Source organism: Chenopodium album, chromosome 9 (genome assembly GCF_948465745.1).
Source record: "Chenopodium album chromosome 9, dcCheAlbu1.1, whole genome shotgun sequence".
In the NCBI taxonomy this organism is placed as follows: domain Eukaryota; kingdom Viridiplantae; phylum Streptophyta; class Magnoliopsida; order Caryophyllales; family Amaranthaceae; genus Chenopodium; species Chenopodium album.
Genome location: NC_137842.1, coordinates 1,394,257 through 1,411,649, shown reverse-complemented (window position 1 = coordinate 1,411,649; position 17,393 = coordinate 1,394,257). Strand labels below are relative to the sequence as shown.

Here is a 17,393-nt window from a genome sequence, read left to right as displayed (position 1 = left end):
AACATTTTACAATATTTTGCCAAGTGTTCTCTATGTTTCGCCTTTAGTATAATGTAATTGATTGATATGGAGAAAAAGAGTAGCGGAAAATGGAAATACAAGGGAGGGGATCGATGAAGGAGAGAAAATACAGAAGCACGGAATTAAAAAAAAAAATTAAAAAAAAAAAATCTTATCGAAGATGTAACTTTCCACATATGAAAAAATTGTTGTATACCTGATCTAATAAAACAAAGAAAATGAAGAGCTTGAGGAAAATCATTTTCATGGATCCAAGGTTGAAACTTCTACTCCACTACTAATTTTTCGATGTAGATGTGTGGAATGAGGCACAATGAATGAAGATCACTTCGGGCCTGTTCACTTCAACTTAATTTTAACGCAATTTATTTCAGTTCAGTCCATCTCCAATTAGTTCAGTTAAGCTTCTAATTTCGTTTTTTCATAAAATATTCATTTCAATTCAGTTCAGTTTAATTTAGCTCAGTTTAGTAAATATGATTAGGCCCTTTATGTTGTGGATGTATGAATTATAATACAAACGTCTTCTAGTGGATGAAACCGATTTAATCAAAATAAATCTATTTATTCAAAATATAATTGGGGATACATTATAGTCGTTATTTCACACAATGGAATAATAAGTCGATCGTACAATTAGACGGCCAATTCGATCAGCTTCATCATAATTTAGTTGTCACTCAATCAAACTTCTCATGATAAAAAGACGTAATTCAACAAAAATGTAAAATACTTTCATGATACAATTGAAAATGATCGATCTTTGACTAATCATTCTACTAGAATACCTTTTAAAAATTGAGACAATTTTCCAATTAATTCCAATGTGTAAACACTTGTACTATATAAGTATATGTTCATAAGTCCCATTAACTCATGGTGTAGTGTACGAACCAAGTAACAAACACTAAGCTTAATTACAAATTGCAATGAATTCTTTCACAAAATTGCTCCAATCTCTTCCATTATTACTTGTTTTGATCTTCTCAACTTCTTCTCTTGTCATGGCAAGAATGAAAGTTATTAGCAAATCAAGAATAAAACATAATAATCATGGCGTCGTAAAAAACATAACATCTTCTCTTGATAATGATGTTAACATTTTACATTACCCACAAACACTTGATCACTTCAATTATCAACCACAAAGTTATGCAACATTCAATCAAAAGTATATCATTAGTTATAAGTATTGGGGAGGTGCCAAATCTAAGTCACCTATATTAGTCTATCTTGGAGATGAAGAACCACTAGATGATGATACGCCTAGTGAGCTCATTATCAATGATTACGCTCAACGTTTTAAGGCTCTATTGGTTTGTATTGAGGTAAATTTTATTTGACATGCCTTCTGTCCCAGAATAAATAATGTTATAGTCAAATTTTACACATATGCCGATATACTAATTTGACCTTATTTTTATTACATGATTAAATATTAATGAAATTTATTAAAAATATTATATTATGATTGAAACTTTATATAAAAACCTATCTAATAGCATATTATTGTTACTAATGAAAGTATTTGTTTTCTTTATATAGCATCGATTTTATGGAGAGTCGATTCCTTTTGGTATGTCAACGGAAGAAGTCACAAAAATTGCAAATATTCGTGGATATTTCAACTCTGCACAAGCTTTAGCTGATTTCGCAGAGTTGATTTTGTACCTTAAACAGAAGCATAATGCACACTATTCTCCTGTCATTGCTGCTGGTGGATCTTACGGTGGAAGTAAGTCATAATCGCGCAGTCTCAATATATACATTTTTCTATCGTTAATGTTTCTATATAAAAAGTACATACTAAGACGAATCAAATAATAATTTAATAACTTGCATAAGTATGAAGATTTTTTTGTTGTTTGGAAAGCCACAAGAAAGGGGGTGAGAATTAATACCAGGATAGATCTCGTAAAGCCGGGAGGAAAGGTCTAAACATTTGAGCTATCCACATTTTCTTTTATGTATATATATATATACTTTGATGGCACTATATTGTGTACATAATTACCCTGGCTCATATTATTTTTTATGTTACATACAGTGCTAGCTTCATGGCTCCGGCTAAAGTATCCCCATGTTGTCTTGGGTGCCCTAGCCTCATCGGCCCCTGTGTTATACTTTGACAAAATTATTCCACCAAATCATGGATATTACTCTGTCGTCACCAAGGATTTTAAGGTAAATATAACATGGTATCATTTTTTGGTCTGTAGGGGAGAAGGGCCCTCCCAGGCTGGAATCTCTTATAGACACTCTTGGCTCGAGTTAGTGGGCTAGATACTTTTAGAGTGTAGGGAAGGGTAAGAAAATTCACACCCCAAAGTGCCTCTAGTGGGGTTTGATCCCGCAATCTCTTGATTGTGAGATGTAAACTTTCACACTAGCTTCATGGCTTCGGCTAAAGTATCCCATGTTGATATTGATTTGTGAGTTGCATTATGCTGTATTGGTTTTGTAGGAAACAAGTAAAAGTTGTTACGAAACCATCAAAAACTCATGGGCTGAGATTGATAGAATTGGGGCAAAGCGGAATGGTCTTTCTATTTTGAGCAACAAGTTTAAAACTTGTGTGTAAGTAATAATAATTCCTTTTAATTTATTTACTTGGACATGCATAAGTTTATCACTTAAAGTTATAAATCTATTCGTGTCAATCAAACAACTAAAGTACAAATTTTTTAAATATTTGATGCGATAATTTATTCTTTTTAATTAAAAATTTACGGAGTACAAAAAATCTTGTGAGCTCATCAATCAAACGAATTAATTTAAGGTAGACATTAATTCATATCATTTTTAACAATGTCACCATCTTAATTACTTATTGAGTAAGCCTCTAGTACGTTTTTTTTTTTTTTTTTTTTACTTTTTAATTTTCAGTCAGTCATGAATTGAAATTTGCTAACTCAATTTTATTACATGGCAAAAGAATGTTTGACACCCGATGATGTGGTGTTACAATAGCACCAATAAACTATTAATTTGGTTTAATTCATATCATTTTTGTCATCAACGCATGATTGTCTAATATTGTTAAGTGTTAACTCTTCATATTTAATTATATATTTTTTTTTATTATTTTGTGCTTTGTTGTGTAGCCAATTGAAAAATACAAGTGAGCTTAAGGACTTTTTGGCAATCAACGTTTATGCGCAAGCAGCTCAATATGATATCCCTAGTGTGAGCAGCATTTGTGAAGCAATAGACAGTGGAAGCAAAAAAGATATACTTGCTCAAATTTACGCAGCAGTCAATGTATACTCGGGCAATTACATGGATTGTCTAGACATTAATGTCGTGGACAATATAGGATGGGATTGGCAGGTAAATTACACTAATTTACACCTTTGTTGGAAAAGCACAATGAGATCCAATGGAAAGTAGTATGTCCCTATAAAATAACAAAATTATCGACCCGCAACCCATATTGGCACAACTTGTTAATTGACCTTATAACATCATTAACATGTGATGTGACCCTATATCATAATTTAATATCTTTCCTTGAAATTTCAGAGTTGCAGTGAAATGGTGATGCCTATATCATATGGCACAAATAAGGATTCTATGTTTCCATATGAAACTTTTAACATGCTCAAATTTATCAAGGAATGCAAACAAGAGTACAATGTTGTACCACGACCACATTGGATCACAACTTATTATGGAGGGCATGTGAGTATGGAAATTTTTTGTCTTTTTTTCCTTTGATGAAGCCGACTTATTTATTCTCCGCTCTCATTTTTACTAAAAATTAAAATTATTATTATTATTGTTTGAATAATTATGTGATCCAAAAATTTAATTGTGTTAAGTATTGTAAATGAATACAAGGCAATTTTCTTACATAATATTATCCACTACATACAGGATATGAAGATAATTTTGAGTAGATTTGGCAGTAACGTTATTTTCTCCAATGGACTAAGAGACCCATATAGTAGTGCTGGGTAATCCTCGTTATTCCCTTAGACTAGAAAATGTTTTTTTTTTTTTTCTTTTAACTATATCCTTAAACATATATTAATCATTTAATTAACCTTGTTTTTAACTTAAATTTGTGCATGTTGGCAGGGTTCTAGAAAACTTATCAGAGAGCATAATTGCCATTTATACCACAAATGGTTAGTGTGCAATATCATGTCATCTAAGTGCTATCTATTACTCTTCTACATCATCGGGTTTTAAAGTTGTTCATTTTTTTTTTTTTTTTTTTTTTTTTTTTTTTTTTTTTTTTTCGCACATACTATGCATACACCTTACTATTAGGTAAAAAAGTACTCCATAGTTAAATACTACCTCCGTTAACTTTTATTTGCAACTTTGGAATATTTTATATCTCACAAATAATACCCCAAAGTTGCAAATAAAAGTTAACGGAGGTAGTATATTAATAGTTAGTGTTACACGTATTATTTGACATTAGCTAAAGGAAGCGAAATCTTACCTAAAATTTTACCCCTTTTTTTAATTTTTTATTTATTGGCCTAAAATTTTACTTTAGTTACCTTAAATATTTGTAGGAACCCATTGCCAAGACATGCTTGCTGCAAAAGAAGATGATCCAGAATGGTTAGTTCATCAAAGGAATAGAGAAGTTGAGATTATCGATGGGTGGTTCAAGATATATTATGAAGATCTCAAACAATATTTGAAATGATTTTGCTATTTTCATTGTGCAGCTAATCTATTTTGTATTTTACAAAATTATAATACTTATATAAATTATAAAATTATATATTGTATACTTGTATGTAAGCAGTGTATAATAAATTTATACTCCGTATGAAATAAACTTCCGAACGATTTCCCCCTTCCAAAACAAAATAACACTTCTTTCGTTCTTTTATGTTTTGACTTATTGATAACAAAAAAAAAAAAAAAAAAAAAAAAAAAAAAAAACACAAATTCAAATAATTCATATAGAATCTTATTACATTCGTAACCATTGAGAATTTTGGGTACCCAAGTAGACTTGTAAATATTGGATCAAAAAATTCGTGAGAGTTGAAGTATGATAAAAATTCATTTAACCGTATGAAAAAAAAAGTAGGCTTGTACTAGGATTGGTCTAGTGGGACAATTTATATCTCAGTGGCATCAAACTCCACTAGAAAGCTATTTGGGGTGGAATACCCTTACCCTCCCCCCTTAAATCCCAAAGACCCTAGCCCGCTAACCTTGGGAGGGTGAACCTATGAAAGGTTATGGCATAGTAGATTAGTAAGACCCTTCTCATTAACTAAAAAAAAATATAGGCTTGAATTTTGATTAAGAAAGTGTTAATTCATTTGTTAAGAGTCTTAATTACCTTAATACCTTAGTTCTTAAAGGTCTAAACTTCAAATTCTACCGAGTGAGGTATTTGGAGTGGACCAGATTCCACTGCGTACTTCATCTCCTAATTATTACGTGTACGAGATAGTGTCAACACCGACAGGATTTATCCCGTAAAATGCGTTTAAGTTGCTTAATTATCTATTATTAATCATGCATATCGGCCTACTCCCCTTAACAACTTTGGTCATTGCCACGTGGAGAGTCGCTTTTGGCCACGTAAGCACTTACTGCCTATAAAGTCAATTTCCCGACTATGCCAATAGGTGGCACCAGCTTGGTTATCTTCCTATAAATACCCAAGCATGATTCACTATTTAGATACTATTTTTTCTCTCTCTATATATATATTTCTCTCTCTCTTACACACTCTCTTATCCTTTCTCTTATTCTTATCATCAAATTACTGACTTTAGCACCGGAGTGGTTATCCCCGGATAATCCCCCAGGTTAGTTAATTTATGCTGACTATGCAGGTGCTTAATTAGACGATAAACCTGTAACACCCCCAAAATTCGAGTCTTTAAAAACAATAAGAGTAACCTTTAACTTTCAAAAACCCAACCATCGAACTCTGGAAGTGTTACTGCTACACTTATTTTCCGTAGAAAATTAATGCAAAGCAAAAATAACATAATATTTAAAATAACTAAGTGGTCTAAGTTGTGGCAAAATAAAATAGTCATTACATCAAAGCTGCAATTATTTGAAACCAATAATTGAGGGGAAATAATTAAATTCGGGGATAAACTAAATTGTCTTAGCTACGTGATTATTCTAACGTCTCCTCACACGTAACCGAGTACCCTTTTTACCAACCTGCAAAATAAATCAGAAACAAGAAAAGAGAGAAAACTCCCAAAAATCAGATAAACTGAGTAATTCCAACTCCATCCGGTAAAATAAATAAATTTTAGTACAAAACAGTTTATACATAATATAGTCTCATAAATATTTTAATACTCAACCAAGTTCAAATAGTCACATAACATATTATTACTTTATTTAAGAAAGGGAAAGAGAACGCCAGTAAGCCGGGACTAGTCCCTGTCACCACCTACTTTACAGAGGGTCGCGCGTAACCCCAATTGGCCATAAAATAAAACAGAATGTCCCTAGTGTGCACACCCCTCACTAATACCCAGTGATTAGGAGGAAGACTAACAGCAATATACAATAATTTAAACCAACTAGTAGCAACCATAACTACTAGTGGGCAATCTGTTCTTCACCCTTTCGGGTTTCATTTCCCTTCTTAAATTAAATTTCACTGTACATCTTATTAGATTATATCATCCAATTACACTGTACACAAGTATTGCACAAATCAATTGAATTTCAAGTATCAATACTTCAATTTCAGTATTATTAGACCATAGTCATCCTACATGACATATAGACCATCAATCACGTATAATCAATCATCCAATACCCAAGATTATATTTAAAAAAAAAAAAACTCATACGATAACAAATAATCATATTTTTTTTTCGAAATTACATATACTAGTACACAAAATAGAAAACTCATATATAACATATGATTCCATAATATCATACGATAACACACTCGTCACATATAATTACATAAGCACGTATTTGACACATAATATTTCAAAACAATTTCCTAACGAGATTCTAAAGATGATGGACATTGAAAATTACCTCGATCGTGCGTAAAACACAAGGTAATTAACCTCCGAAACGTTCACCTAGTAGCCTCCGTCTACAAATAAACCGATGATAAACTATGTTAGTAATACTATACACGCCTCCAACTTGCCTATATGAAAGAATTATCTTCTTTAAAGAAAACAAAACCAAAAGAACACGCTATCACCCTAAATGATGATACTCTTCTATCCTTAATTCCCAAGGATAACACTTGTTTTCCACCTCCCTTTTTTTTAATCTCTACAAAGTATAATATCATGCTTGGTTTAATGGCGGCAAGTATCAAATCTTGTAGGAAGTTTGTGCGGGTCGAGAGTTCCATGATCAATACTCATTAATGGGCATTATAATTTGTTGAGTTTGGCATAATTTCAAAAGGGACGATCGCAGCAGTGGTGATGGCGATGATATTTGACGGTATAAGGGGTTCGTCAACGGAGTTATGGTTTTAGCAATGAAAGGTATCAAAGATTACTAGTTGTAAGATTGAAACTTAATTGACTAGTTAAAGTCATCAAAATAAAGAAGAGATTATGAGTTCTCTTACCTATTAATTTGGCTTACCAATGTGTGGAGATGAAGGGTGGAAGAAGAAGTAGTATTGTTGTTTGGTGTCCTCCCTTTCTCACGGTCAAGGCAATATATATAAGGTGGAATTTGGTCTAAATTGAGGTAGATTCATGTAACTACTATGATAAGATCAAAATTCAAATTGTAGATAAAATTAGTTTTTCAATAAGCTTGAATCCTACGTAATTTATTTTTTTGTTTTTTTTTTTTTTTTTTTTTTTACAAAATCAGTTTCTGAAAGTTATCCAAAAATCAGTTTCTGGAAATTATCAATTTTCAGTTTGTTTTTTTTTAAATATTAAATAATTAATATATATATTTTAAAATAATAAATTTAAAAGTTTATACTAGCAAAGGAAATTTTGGGGTATTACATCTACTCCCCCTTAAAACGAAAGTTCGTCCTCGAACCTTAAAGTAAGCTCTTAAATAAGGCTCACACTATGACCAAAGGTAAGTTAGTATTACAAAACCTTTACATATCCCAAGACTTGTTAGTACGGGAGCTCACCCGGAACGCCTGTAAACTAGAGCGAGTTTTGGGAAGCCAAACAATGGCCAGAGAATGCTTAGTGACTGCAGTAATACCACCATGCCGACAACCACTAGCAGATCTTGTGGGTCAAAAAAGGGAAAGAACTCCATCCACACACGACTTGGCAATGGAAATTTTGATACACGCCCGAGTCGGTTCCTCGCCCTTTGCCGGGGGAGAAACCGTCGAAATAGAACTGCAACCAGGAGACCTACGCCGAGTCGTACGGGTGGGATCTGATATGTACGTTGATTTATGGTGTCACTTAGTTGATCTCCTATGGGAAAATGCAGACGTGTTCATCTTCTCAACTGATGAAATGCCAGAGATTCATCTTGACGTTATGGTACACAAGCTAAATGTTGACAGACGAGCACAACAGGTAAGACAGAAGTAAAGGAATTTCTCGATAGAGAAGATTGAGGCTATACAAGCCGGAGTGAATAAACTGTTAGCGGCATGGTTCATAAAGCCTTGCACGCATCCTGAATGGTTAGCAAACGTAGTGATAGTGAAAAAGTTATTAGGAATGTGGAGATGTGTGTCGACTTCACCAATCTAAATAAGGCTTGCCCGAAAGACTGCTACCCATTTCCCAGAATAGATAGGCTGGTAGACACAACTTCTGGCCATGCTCTGTTAAGTTTCATGGATGCCTTCTCTGGATACCATCAAGTCAGCATGTATGAGCCCGACAGAACCAAGGCTGCATTCATTACGGATGCTGGAGTTTATTGTTATAAAGTAATGTCGTTTAGGCTGCGGAATGCGGGTGCAACGTATAAAAAATTAGTTGATAAGGTAATCGCAAATCAGATGGGAAGAAACGTTAAAGTATACTTTGATGACTCAATTGTTAAAAGTCGATTTGCTACAGATCATGTCGCAGATCTGAGGGAAACCTTCGACACTCTCCGACAATACCAAATGAAGCTAAATCCCGAGAAGTGTGTCTTTAGGGTTAGATCATGAAAGTTTTTAGGATTTATGGTTAGTGAAAGAGGAATTGACGCAAATCTGACAAGATTGAAGCCATTCTCAGCTTGCCGCAACCGAAATTGATAAAAGATATACACTAAGTACCATTACAAGAAGAACGAAAAGAACAAAACACTAAAAAGGTCTTGCAGCAAACCAATTGCGAAGCACAGACAACCAAGAAAACTAAACCACATCCATATTGTGGATCAAGAGAAGCCGAATTAACTGAAATAGTCGAGATCGATGGACCAAAAGTGCAGATCATAAACATTTAAGAGAACCCAAACTGGCATTTACAGCGAAGGAATATCATGATAGAAATTGTTGAGAGACGGAAGAACCCGAAATATGCACCATGTTGTTGAAGAATAGACCTTTGACACTATTCCATTCCTAGGGCTTGAAAAGCATATCTGCATGTTAGGAGTCTGGGAACAAAACCTATAGAGTCATATACTTTAATGACTCTATGAGAAACTGTGCATCCAAATGTAGGTTCTCTTTTTGCAACTCTACCAACATAGAATTCTAGAAAATATAATGGAGGACTTTGCTCAACCGAACATCAAAGATGGGTAGCCTGCTTCCTTCAAGATATTAATTAATGGCTATGACTAACCTTGTCATCACCCCAACTAATAAAGGAATGATAACAATTTCATGAATGCCCATATCATCCCACAACCTAGCTGATATGTCCATTTTATATAGTAATTTACCCTCGTCCCTTGGTCATAATTAGTAGTGTTTTTGGCTCTTTCGAGCCACTTTTATTACTAATTTGTGTTTTCTAGTGTTTTCGTAGTCTTTGTTGAGTTTTGTAGGAAATTGCGCCTTTGGAGCATTTTCTCGGGTTTTTCATGGAGCGACTACGGGAATTAGAAGTGCACGACCATCTTTGAAGCCTAAGGCCGGTTAGAGTCATCGAGCCGGTGATTAAGGGCTCGGTAATTGGGATCCCGAGGTATTTGGACCGAGTATTCAAGACCCGAAGAGGAAATCCGGATTGGGCCGAGAAATCAAGCCCAATCGAAGTCCGAGCCTCAAAGTGAAGCAAGGGCCCGATCGGGCAAGGTCTAGCACGATCGGGCGCAGCATGCATGGTGCTGTGCGTGGCCTATAGCGCGCCCGATTGTGCGAGCGTCTAGCACGATCGGGCGATGCTGCTGAGAAGGAGCGCAAAGAAAAAGGCGGGCCCGATCGGGCGGCCCTTCGCCCGATCGGGCGCGCGTTTTTATAGGACCTGATTAGTTTAGTTTTAATTTTTGTTTTAGGGAACGTTTAAGTACGAGATTTTTACGTAATTTTTGATTACCTTCTTTCTTAGACTTTCTCTCTCTACTTAGAATATTTCTCTCTCTTAAATTATCTCTCAACTTTTGTTCTTAATTATTTCCATTAATCCAGATTTCTTTTTGGTAACAATTTCTTCTCTTTTAATTTAAGCTATTTTACTTACTTCTTTGATTATGCTTTTATTTATTTATTTGATTAGTTTAGTTATGATGATGCGTGAGTAGTTTTATTTCTAGGGTTTATGGGGATCTAATAAATGATATGAAGGGGTAATTTTGTGATTGTTAATTATCAATGCTTGGTTGATTTCCTATTGATTGATTTAATGCTATGCAATTAGGTTTGGCCAGATTTAATTGTATGAGTTTAGCAATATTAATTCGAGATTCGACAGATGAGATTTAATACCGGTAAATTAACTCTGTGATTATAATACGTAGCGAAAGCCCTTTATAATCTGATTAACCAAGGCTTGATGATTGCTTATTATGATTTGCCCTGGAATATTGTTTATTAGTGAACCTATGCCCTAGGTCTTTTAATATTTGATTTTCCCCCTACTTTATTCCTTTCGACCTTATTCTCCGTAGTGTAGATTTTATTCACAAAAATATTGGTTACTTAGATAATTTAGACTATAATAATTAATTAGGAATAGAAAGACTTGTTTCCCTGTGGAGTTCGACCCTACTTCCCTATCTACTTTAGTTAGAGGACTTAGGTAATTATTTTTTATTAGGGGATACGACTTTACCCTGTCACTAGCAAAAAGACTTGCAAACCAAACTCTTCCCTTCAAACCATACTCCTCCTGCAAAGTGCAAACTCCATATGCATGGAAAAATATCCACCTGTGCAAATAACTTCACCCCCCTGGAGAACTGTTTTAACAACCAAGAGAGCACATTCACACCCCGACAAGGCTACTAACAGGACCACCAACCTAACTAACAAGGGATTGTTTAATCTTACAACCCTTAAAACCAACCAACAAGGCTCAAAAGCTAGACCACGACAACTCTGTGTTAACTTCCAAAACTAGAATTGTTCTATGGAACTCTAACTCATGACCAAGCAGAGAAAGAGAACTATTGAAAAACTAAAACCCAATCAACAACACAAGCAACTTATACATGAACAACATAATTAAACTAAAGCAAACCAATAACGACAACTAAAAGAAATCAAGCACACAAGCAACTTTTTCAATGTTCTCATCTTAATTTAGTTGTTTCTTAATCGAACTTCTCTTAACAAAAATGACAAAATTCTACAAAATGTAAAATACTTTCATGATGCAATTTAAAATGATCGGATCTTTGACTAATCATTCTACTAGAATTCCTTTAAATATTGAGAGAATTTCCAATCAATTTCCATGTGTACACACTTGTACTATTTAAGTATACGTTCATAAGTCCCATTAAAGCATGGTGTAGTGTAGAAACCAAGTAACAAATGTAGGGAATAATATCATGATATGATATATCATATAATCTTTGATATGCAATTATGGGCTGATTTCCTTCACAATTATTATCTTTTCATATATTTGACTTCTATAAGTGTAGATTGATTCATACTATCTTCTATCTTTGTATAATACGGAGTACTTTCTCATAGACTTTTATTGCTATGTAATTGATTTTCTTAGCTGTACATTACATAATTAGCACCTTAGCCTTGTATATATAATTTGTAATAGTCTTGCATGAACATACAACATTATTCATTCTCTCAACAAACACTAAGCTTAATTACAAATTGCAATGAATTCTTTCACAAAATTGCTCCAATCTCTTCCATTATTACTTGTTTTGATCTTCTCAACTTCTTCTCTTGTCATGGCAAGAATGAAAGTTATTAGCAAATCAAGAATAAAACATAACAATCATGGCGTCGTAAAAAACATAACATCTTCTCTTGATAATGATGTTAACATTTTACATTACTCACAAACACTTGATCAACCACAAAGTTATGCAACATTTAATCAAAAGTATATCATTAGTTATAAGTATTGGGGAGGTGCCAAATCTAAGTAACCTATATTAGTCTATCTTGGAGATGAAGGACCACTACATGATGCTACGCCTAGTAAGTTCATTTTCAACAATTATGCTCGACGTTTTAAGGCTCTCTTGGTTTGTATTGAGGTAAATTTTGATATTCCCTCTGTTTGAGAATAATTGACACTATCTAACTTTGCAAATGCACTGATTTAACCTTAAAAAAGTTTGGCATCTAGTAGTAGTATACTCTTCAGTGTTTTAGGCCTTGTTTGGCAAGTGGCTGTTGGCGGTTGGCTGTTGGCTGGTTCACTTGGCTTGTTTGACCAGCTGGTATGTTTGGCTGTTTATAATGGCTTTTGAAATTGGCTGTTAAAGCTGGCTGTTTATAAAAGTGTTTGGTAAATTAATTGTTGGTAGTTGGCTGTTTATTAGATAATTTGTGGGCCAACAAGCCAAAAGCCAACAAAAAAGCTACTCAAAGCAGCTTTTTCATTTTGACTTAAAAGCCAGCTTTTTCACTGGCTAAAAAGCCGATTACCAAACACACTTTTTGGCTGTTTGACCTTATAAAAAAGTCAAAAGCCAAAAGCTAACCAAAAAGCCATTTACCAAACATGGCCTTAATAAGTGTTACACTTATCATATCTAGCCGTGTTTTAATAAGTGTTACACATTCATTTTTTAGAAAATAACTATATTTTAATATTATATCTCTCTCCTCTCATGGTCCCTAGCTAAATCTGCTACTACCTTTTTTTTATTATTATTTCTTTTCTCTCACATTTATTACTTTTTAAGAAACTATTAACACCACTATCTTTCTTTCACAACTTTTTTAATACTCCAATTACCCCACTTACCTTTTATCTTATTTAAGTCAATTAAACTATTTATAATTTTGTGCCGGTCAAAGTGTAACCCTTGTTAAAAAACACGGAGAGAGTATAATACTCATTTCACCTTGTTAAAAAAAAAAACATAGAATTGCAAAGAGATGAAATATATGTCATGTTATTGAACTGATGAAAGCATCTGTTTTTTTTTTTATAGCATCGATTTTATGGAGAGTCTATTCCTTTTGGTATGTCAACAGAAGAAGCCACAAAAAATGCAAATATTCGTGGATATTTCAACTCTGCACAAGCGTTAGCTGATTTCGCAGAGTTGATTTTGCACCTTAAACAGAAGCATAATGCACACTATTCTCCTGTCATTGCTGCTGGTGGATCTTACGGTGGAAGTAAGTCATAATCGCGCAGTCTCAATATATACATTTTTCTATTGTTAATGTTTTTATATACAAAGTACATATTAAGACGAATCAAATAATAATTTAATAACTTGCAAAGTATGGAGATTTTTTTTTTGCTATTTGGAGAGCCACAAGGGCGGGGTGAGAATTAATCCCAAGATCTCTTGAAACCGGGAGGAATGCTCTAAACAATTGAGCTATCCACATTTTCTTTTATTATATACTTTGATGGCATTATATAGTGTACATAATTATCCTCGCTCATATTATTTTTTATGTTACATACAGTGCTAGCTTCATGGCTCCGGCTAAAGTATCCCCATGTTGTCTTGGGTGCCCTGGCCTCATCGGCTCCTGTGTTATACTTTGACAAAATTATTCCACCAAATCATGGATATTACTCTGTCGTCACCAAGGATTTTAAGGCAAATATAACATGATATCATTTTTTGGTTTGTAGGGGAGAAGGGCCCTTTCAGGCTAGAACCTCTCATAGACACTCTTGACCCGGGTTAGTGGGCTAGACACTTTTAGAGTGTAGGGAAGGGTAAGAAAATCCCCACCCTAAAGTGTCTCTAGTGGGGTTTGATCCCGCAACCTCTTGATTGTGATTTGTGAGATGCAAACTTTTCCCACTAGCTTCATGGCTTTAGCTAAAGTATCCCCATGTTGATTGGATTTTTAAGTTGCATTATGTTGGTTTTGTAGGAAACAAGTAAAAGTTGTTACGAAACCATCAAAGCGAAATGGTCTCTCTATTTTGAGCGACAAGTTTAAAACTTGTGTGTAAGTAATAATAATCCCTTTAATTTGTTTACTCGAACATAAGAAAACACAAGTTTATCACTTAAAGTTATAAATCTATTCGTATCAACCAAACAACTAAAGTACAAATCTTTTAAATATTAATTTAAGGTAGACTTTTTCAATAATAGTGCGAGTAATAACACAAAGTATTACTAATATTGTGTCACCATCTTTCTTTCTTTTTTTTTTTTTAACAATGTCACCATCTTAATTACTTATTGAGTAAGCCTGTAGTACGTTTTTTTTTTTTTTTTTTTTTTTTTACTTTTTAATTTTCAGTCAGTCATGAATTGAAATTTGCTAACTCAATTTTATTACATGGCAAAAGAATGTTTGACACCCGATGATGTGGTGTTACAATAGCACCAATAAACTATTAATTTGGTTTAATTCATATCATTTTTGTCATCAACGCATGATTGTCTAATATTGTTAAGTGTTAACTCTTCATATTTAATTATATATATTTTTTTATTATTTTGTGCTTTGTTGTGTAGCCAATTGAAAAATACAAGTGAGCTTAAGGACTTTTTGGCAATCAACGTTTATGCGCAAGCAGCTCAATATAATATCCCTAGTGTGAGCAGCATTTGTGAAGCAATAGACAGTGGAAGCAAAAAAGATATACTTGCTCAAATTTACGCAGCAGTCGATGTATACTCGGGCAATTACACGGATTGTCTAGATATTCATGCCGATGACAATCAATACATAGGATGGGATTGGCAGGTAAATTAAGCTAATTTATACCTTTATTGGGAAAGCAAATCACAATGAGGTCCAATGGAAAGCAACATGTCCCTATACCCGCTATTGACTCGACTTGTTAATTGACCTTATAAAATGTGACCCTCTTTGATCCGGCCTGCAATTGATCTGCATTGACCATGTCTAAACCTGCCCAATAACCAGGTCGGTTTAAGGTCCATCATGGGGCAATTTTGCACCACAAATTAAAATACATGGGTTAAGCAAAGTGACACGTGAACTTGACCTTAATTTGATTGGAAATTTCATATTTAGAATTCTCATTGAAATATTTTACACACGTAGATCGAGCTTAGATAGGCCAAGATACACAACTTGACACAAATCATGCATTGAAGCCATCTCTTAATATTTGTGTCTATAATTTAATAACTTTCCTTGAAATTTCAGAGTTGCAGTGAAATGGTGACGCCTATGTCATATGGCACAAATAAGGATTCTATGTTTCAATATGAAACTTTTAACATGCTCAAATTTATCAAGGAATGTAAAGACGAGTACAATGTTGTACCACGACCACATTGGATCACAACTTATTATGGAGGGCATGTGAGTATGGAAATTTTGTCTTTTTTTTTTCAATTCTTTACTGCATGAGTTCAATTTATTTATTCTCCGTTCTCATTTAATTTTTTCTCATTTAAAATTATTTTTATTGTTTGAATATTTTTAATGGATTAGTTTAAAAAAAAGCTTTGCAAATGAATATGAGACAAGTTTCTTACATAATATTATCCACTACAGGATATGAAGCTGATTTTGAATAAATTTGGCAGTAACATTATTTTCTCCAATGGACTAACAGACCCTTATAGTAGTGCTGGGTAATCCTCCTAATCCCTTTGGACTAGAAAATGCTTTTTATTTATTATTATTTTCTATTGTGTTCTTTAACACATATTCATCAATTAATTAACCTTGCTTTTAACTTAAATTTGTGCATTTTAGCAGGGTTTTAGAAAACTTATCAGAGAGCATAATTGCCATATATACCACAAATGGTTAGTATGCAACGTCATGTCATTTAAGTGCTATCTATTATTCTTCTACTTCATCGGGTCTTAAAGTTGTTCACTTTTATTAGCTTTTTATTTCTTTTTATTATATATATATATATATATATATATATATATATATATATATATATATATATATATATATGCGTAATCCTCACTATTAGGTACAAAGTACTCCATAGTCAAAGATATTAATAGTTAGTGTAACACGTAGGCAAAATATACATTCAAAGTGCAAAGCATATGAGTAAGAAGTGTATTAAAGAATTTATTTGACATTAACTAAAGGAAGCAAAATGTTACCTAAACTTTTACTTTAATTAACTTAAATATTTGTAGGAACCCATTGCCAAGACATGCTTGCTGCAGAAGAAGATGATCCGGAATGGTTAGTTCATCAAAGAACAATAAATTATTTTTATAATATTCACAAAATTATATTAATAGCTTGATAATAAATCTGTTAAAAAAACATAATATAATTACAATTATAGACTTCTGCATTGAAAATAATTCCATTTCTGAGCTTCCAAATCTGCCTCATTTCCATAACAAAGATACATCTCTACTTTGGGGTCTTACATAAGTTGTAAGCTATCCAATCTATCTATATACGGTATACATATATAGTTGTATGTAAGGGCCTGTTCATATTTACTTATTTTCAGTTCAGTTCAGTTCAGCTTCAATCAGTTCAGTTCAGTTCAGCTTCAATCAGTTCAATTCAGTTCAGTTCAGCTCTTAATTTCCCTCTCTCATAAAATATTCATTTCAGCTTAGTTCAGTTCAGTTCAGCTCCAATCAGTTCAGTTCAGTTCAGCTCCAATCAGTTCAGTTCAGTTCAGTTCAGCTCCAATCAGTTCAGTTCAGTTCAGTAAATATGAACATGCCCTAAGTTGTGTATAATTATTTTATAGGAATAAAGTGAATAAACTTCCAAACGATTTGCCCCTTTTAGAACAAAATGACACTTCTTCTGTTCTTTTACGTTATGATTTATTGATAACAAAAAAAAAAACAAAAATTCAATTTATTCATGTAGAATTTTATTAGATTTGTAACCACTAAGAGATTTGGGTACACAAATAGGCTTGTACATACTGGACCAAAATAACCGT

The 17,393-nt window shown here is 33.4% G+C and overlaps 1 protein-coding gene and 1 pseudogene across 1 annotated transcript; both read left to right on the top strand.

Moving 5' to 3' along the window:
* The first annotated feature begins 898 nt into the window (after positions 1–898).
* LOC145558195 (uncharacterized) lies at positions 899–4,876 on the top strand. The gene is made up of 9 exons (XM_081619348.1): positions 899–1,349; positions 1,567–1,756; positions 2,069–2,205; positions 2,486–2,598; positions 3,126–3,351; positions 3,544–3,702; positions 3,898–3,977; positions 4,102–4,151; positions 4,551–4,876. The coding sequence occupies exons 1-9, from the start codon at positions 951–953 to the stop codon at positions 4,685–4,687; spliced, it is 1,491 nt and encodes a 496-aa protein (XP_081475474.1). The 5' UTR covers positions 899–950; the 3' UTR covers positions 4,688–4,876.
* A 7,397-nt stretch (positions 4,877–12,273) lies between these two features.
* Positions 12,274–16,727, top strand: LOC145559261 (uncharacterized; annotated as a pseudogene).
* The last annotated feature ends 666 nt before the right edge of the window (positions 16,728–17,393 follow it).

What these genes read in the sequence shown, in the direction of transcription:
- LOC145558195 (XM_081619348.1), top strand. Translation starts at nt 951, where the DNA reads ATGAATTCTTTCACAAAATTGCTCCAATCTCTTCCATTATTACTTGTT. An exon ending in CAACTTATTATGGAGGGCAT is followed by an intron (nt 3,703 to 3,897) that starts GTGAGTATGGAA and finishes CACTACATACAG; the next exon opens with GATATGAAGATAATTTTGAG. An exon ending in TGCCATTTATACCACAAATG is followed by an intron (nt 4,152 to 4,550) that starts GTTAGTGTGCAA and finishes AAATATTTGTAG; the next exon opens with GAACCCATTGCCAAGACATG.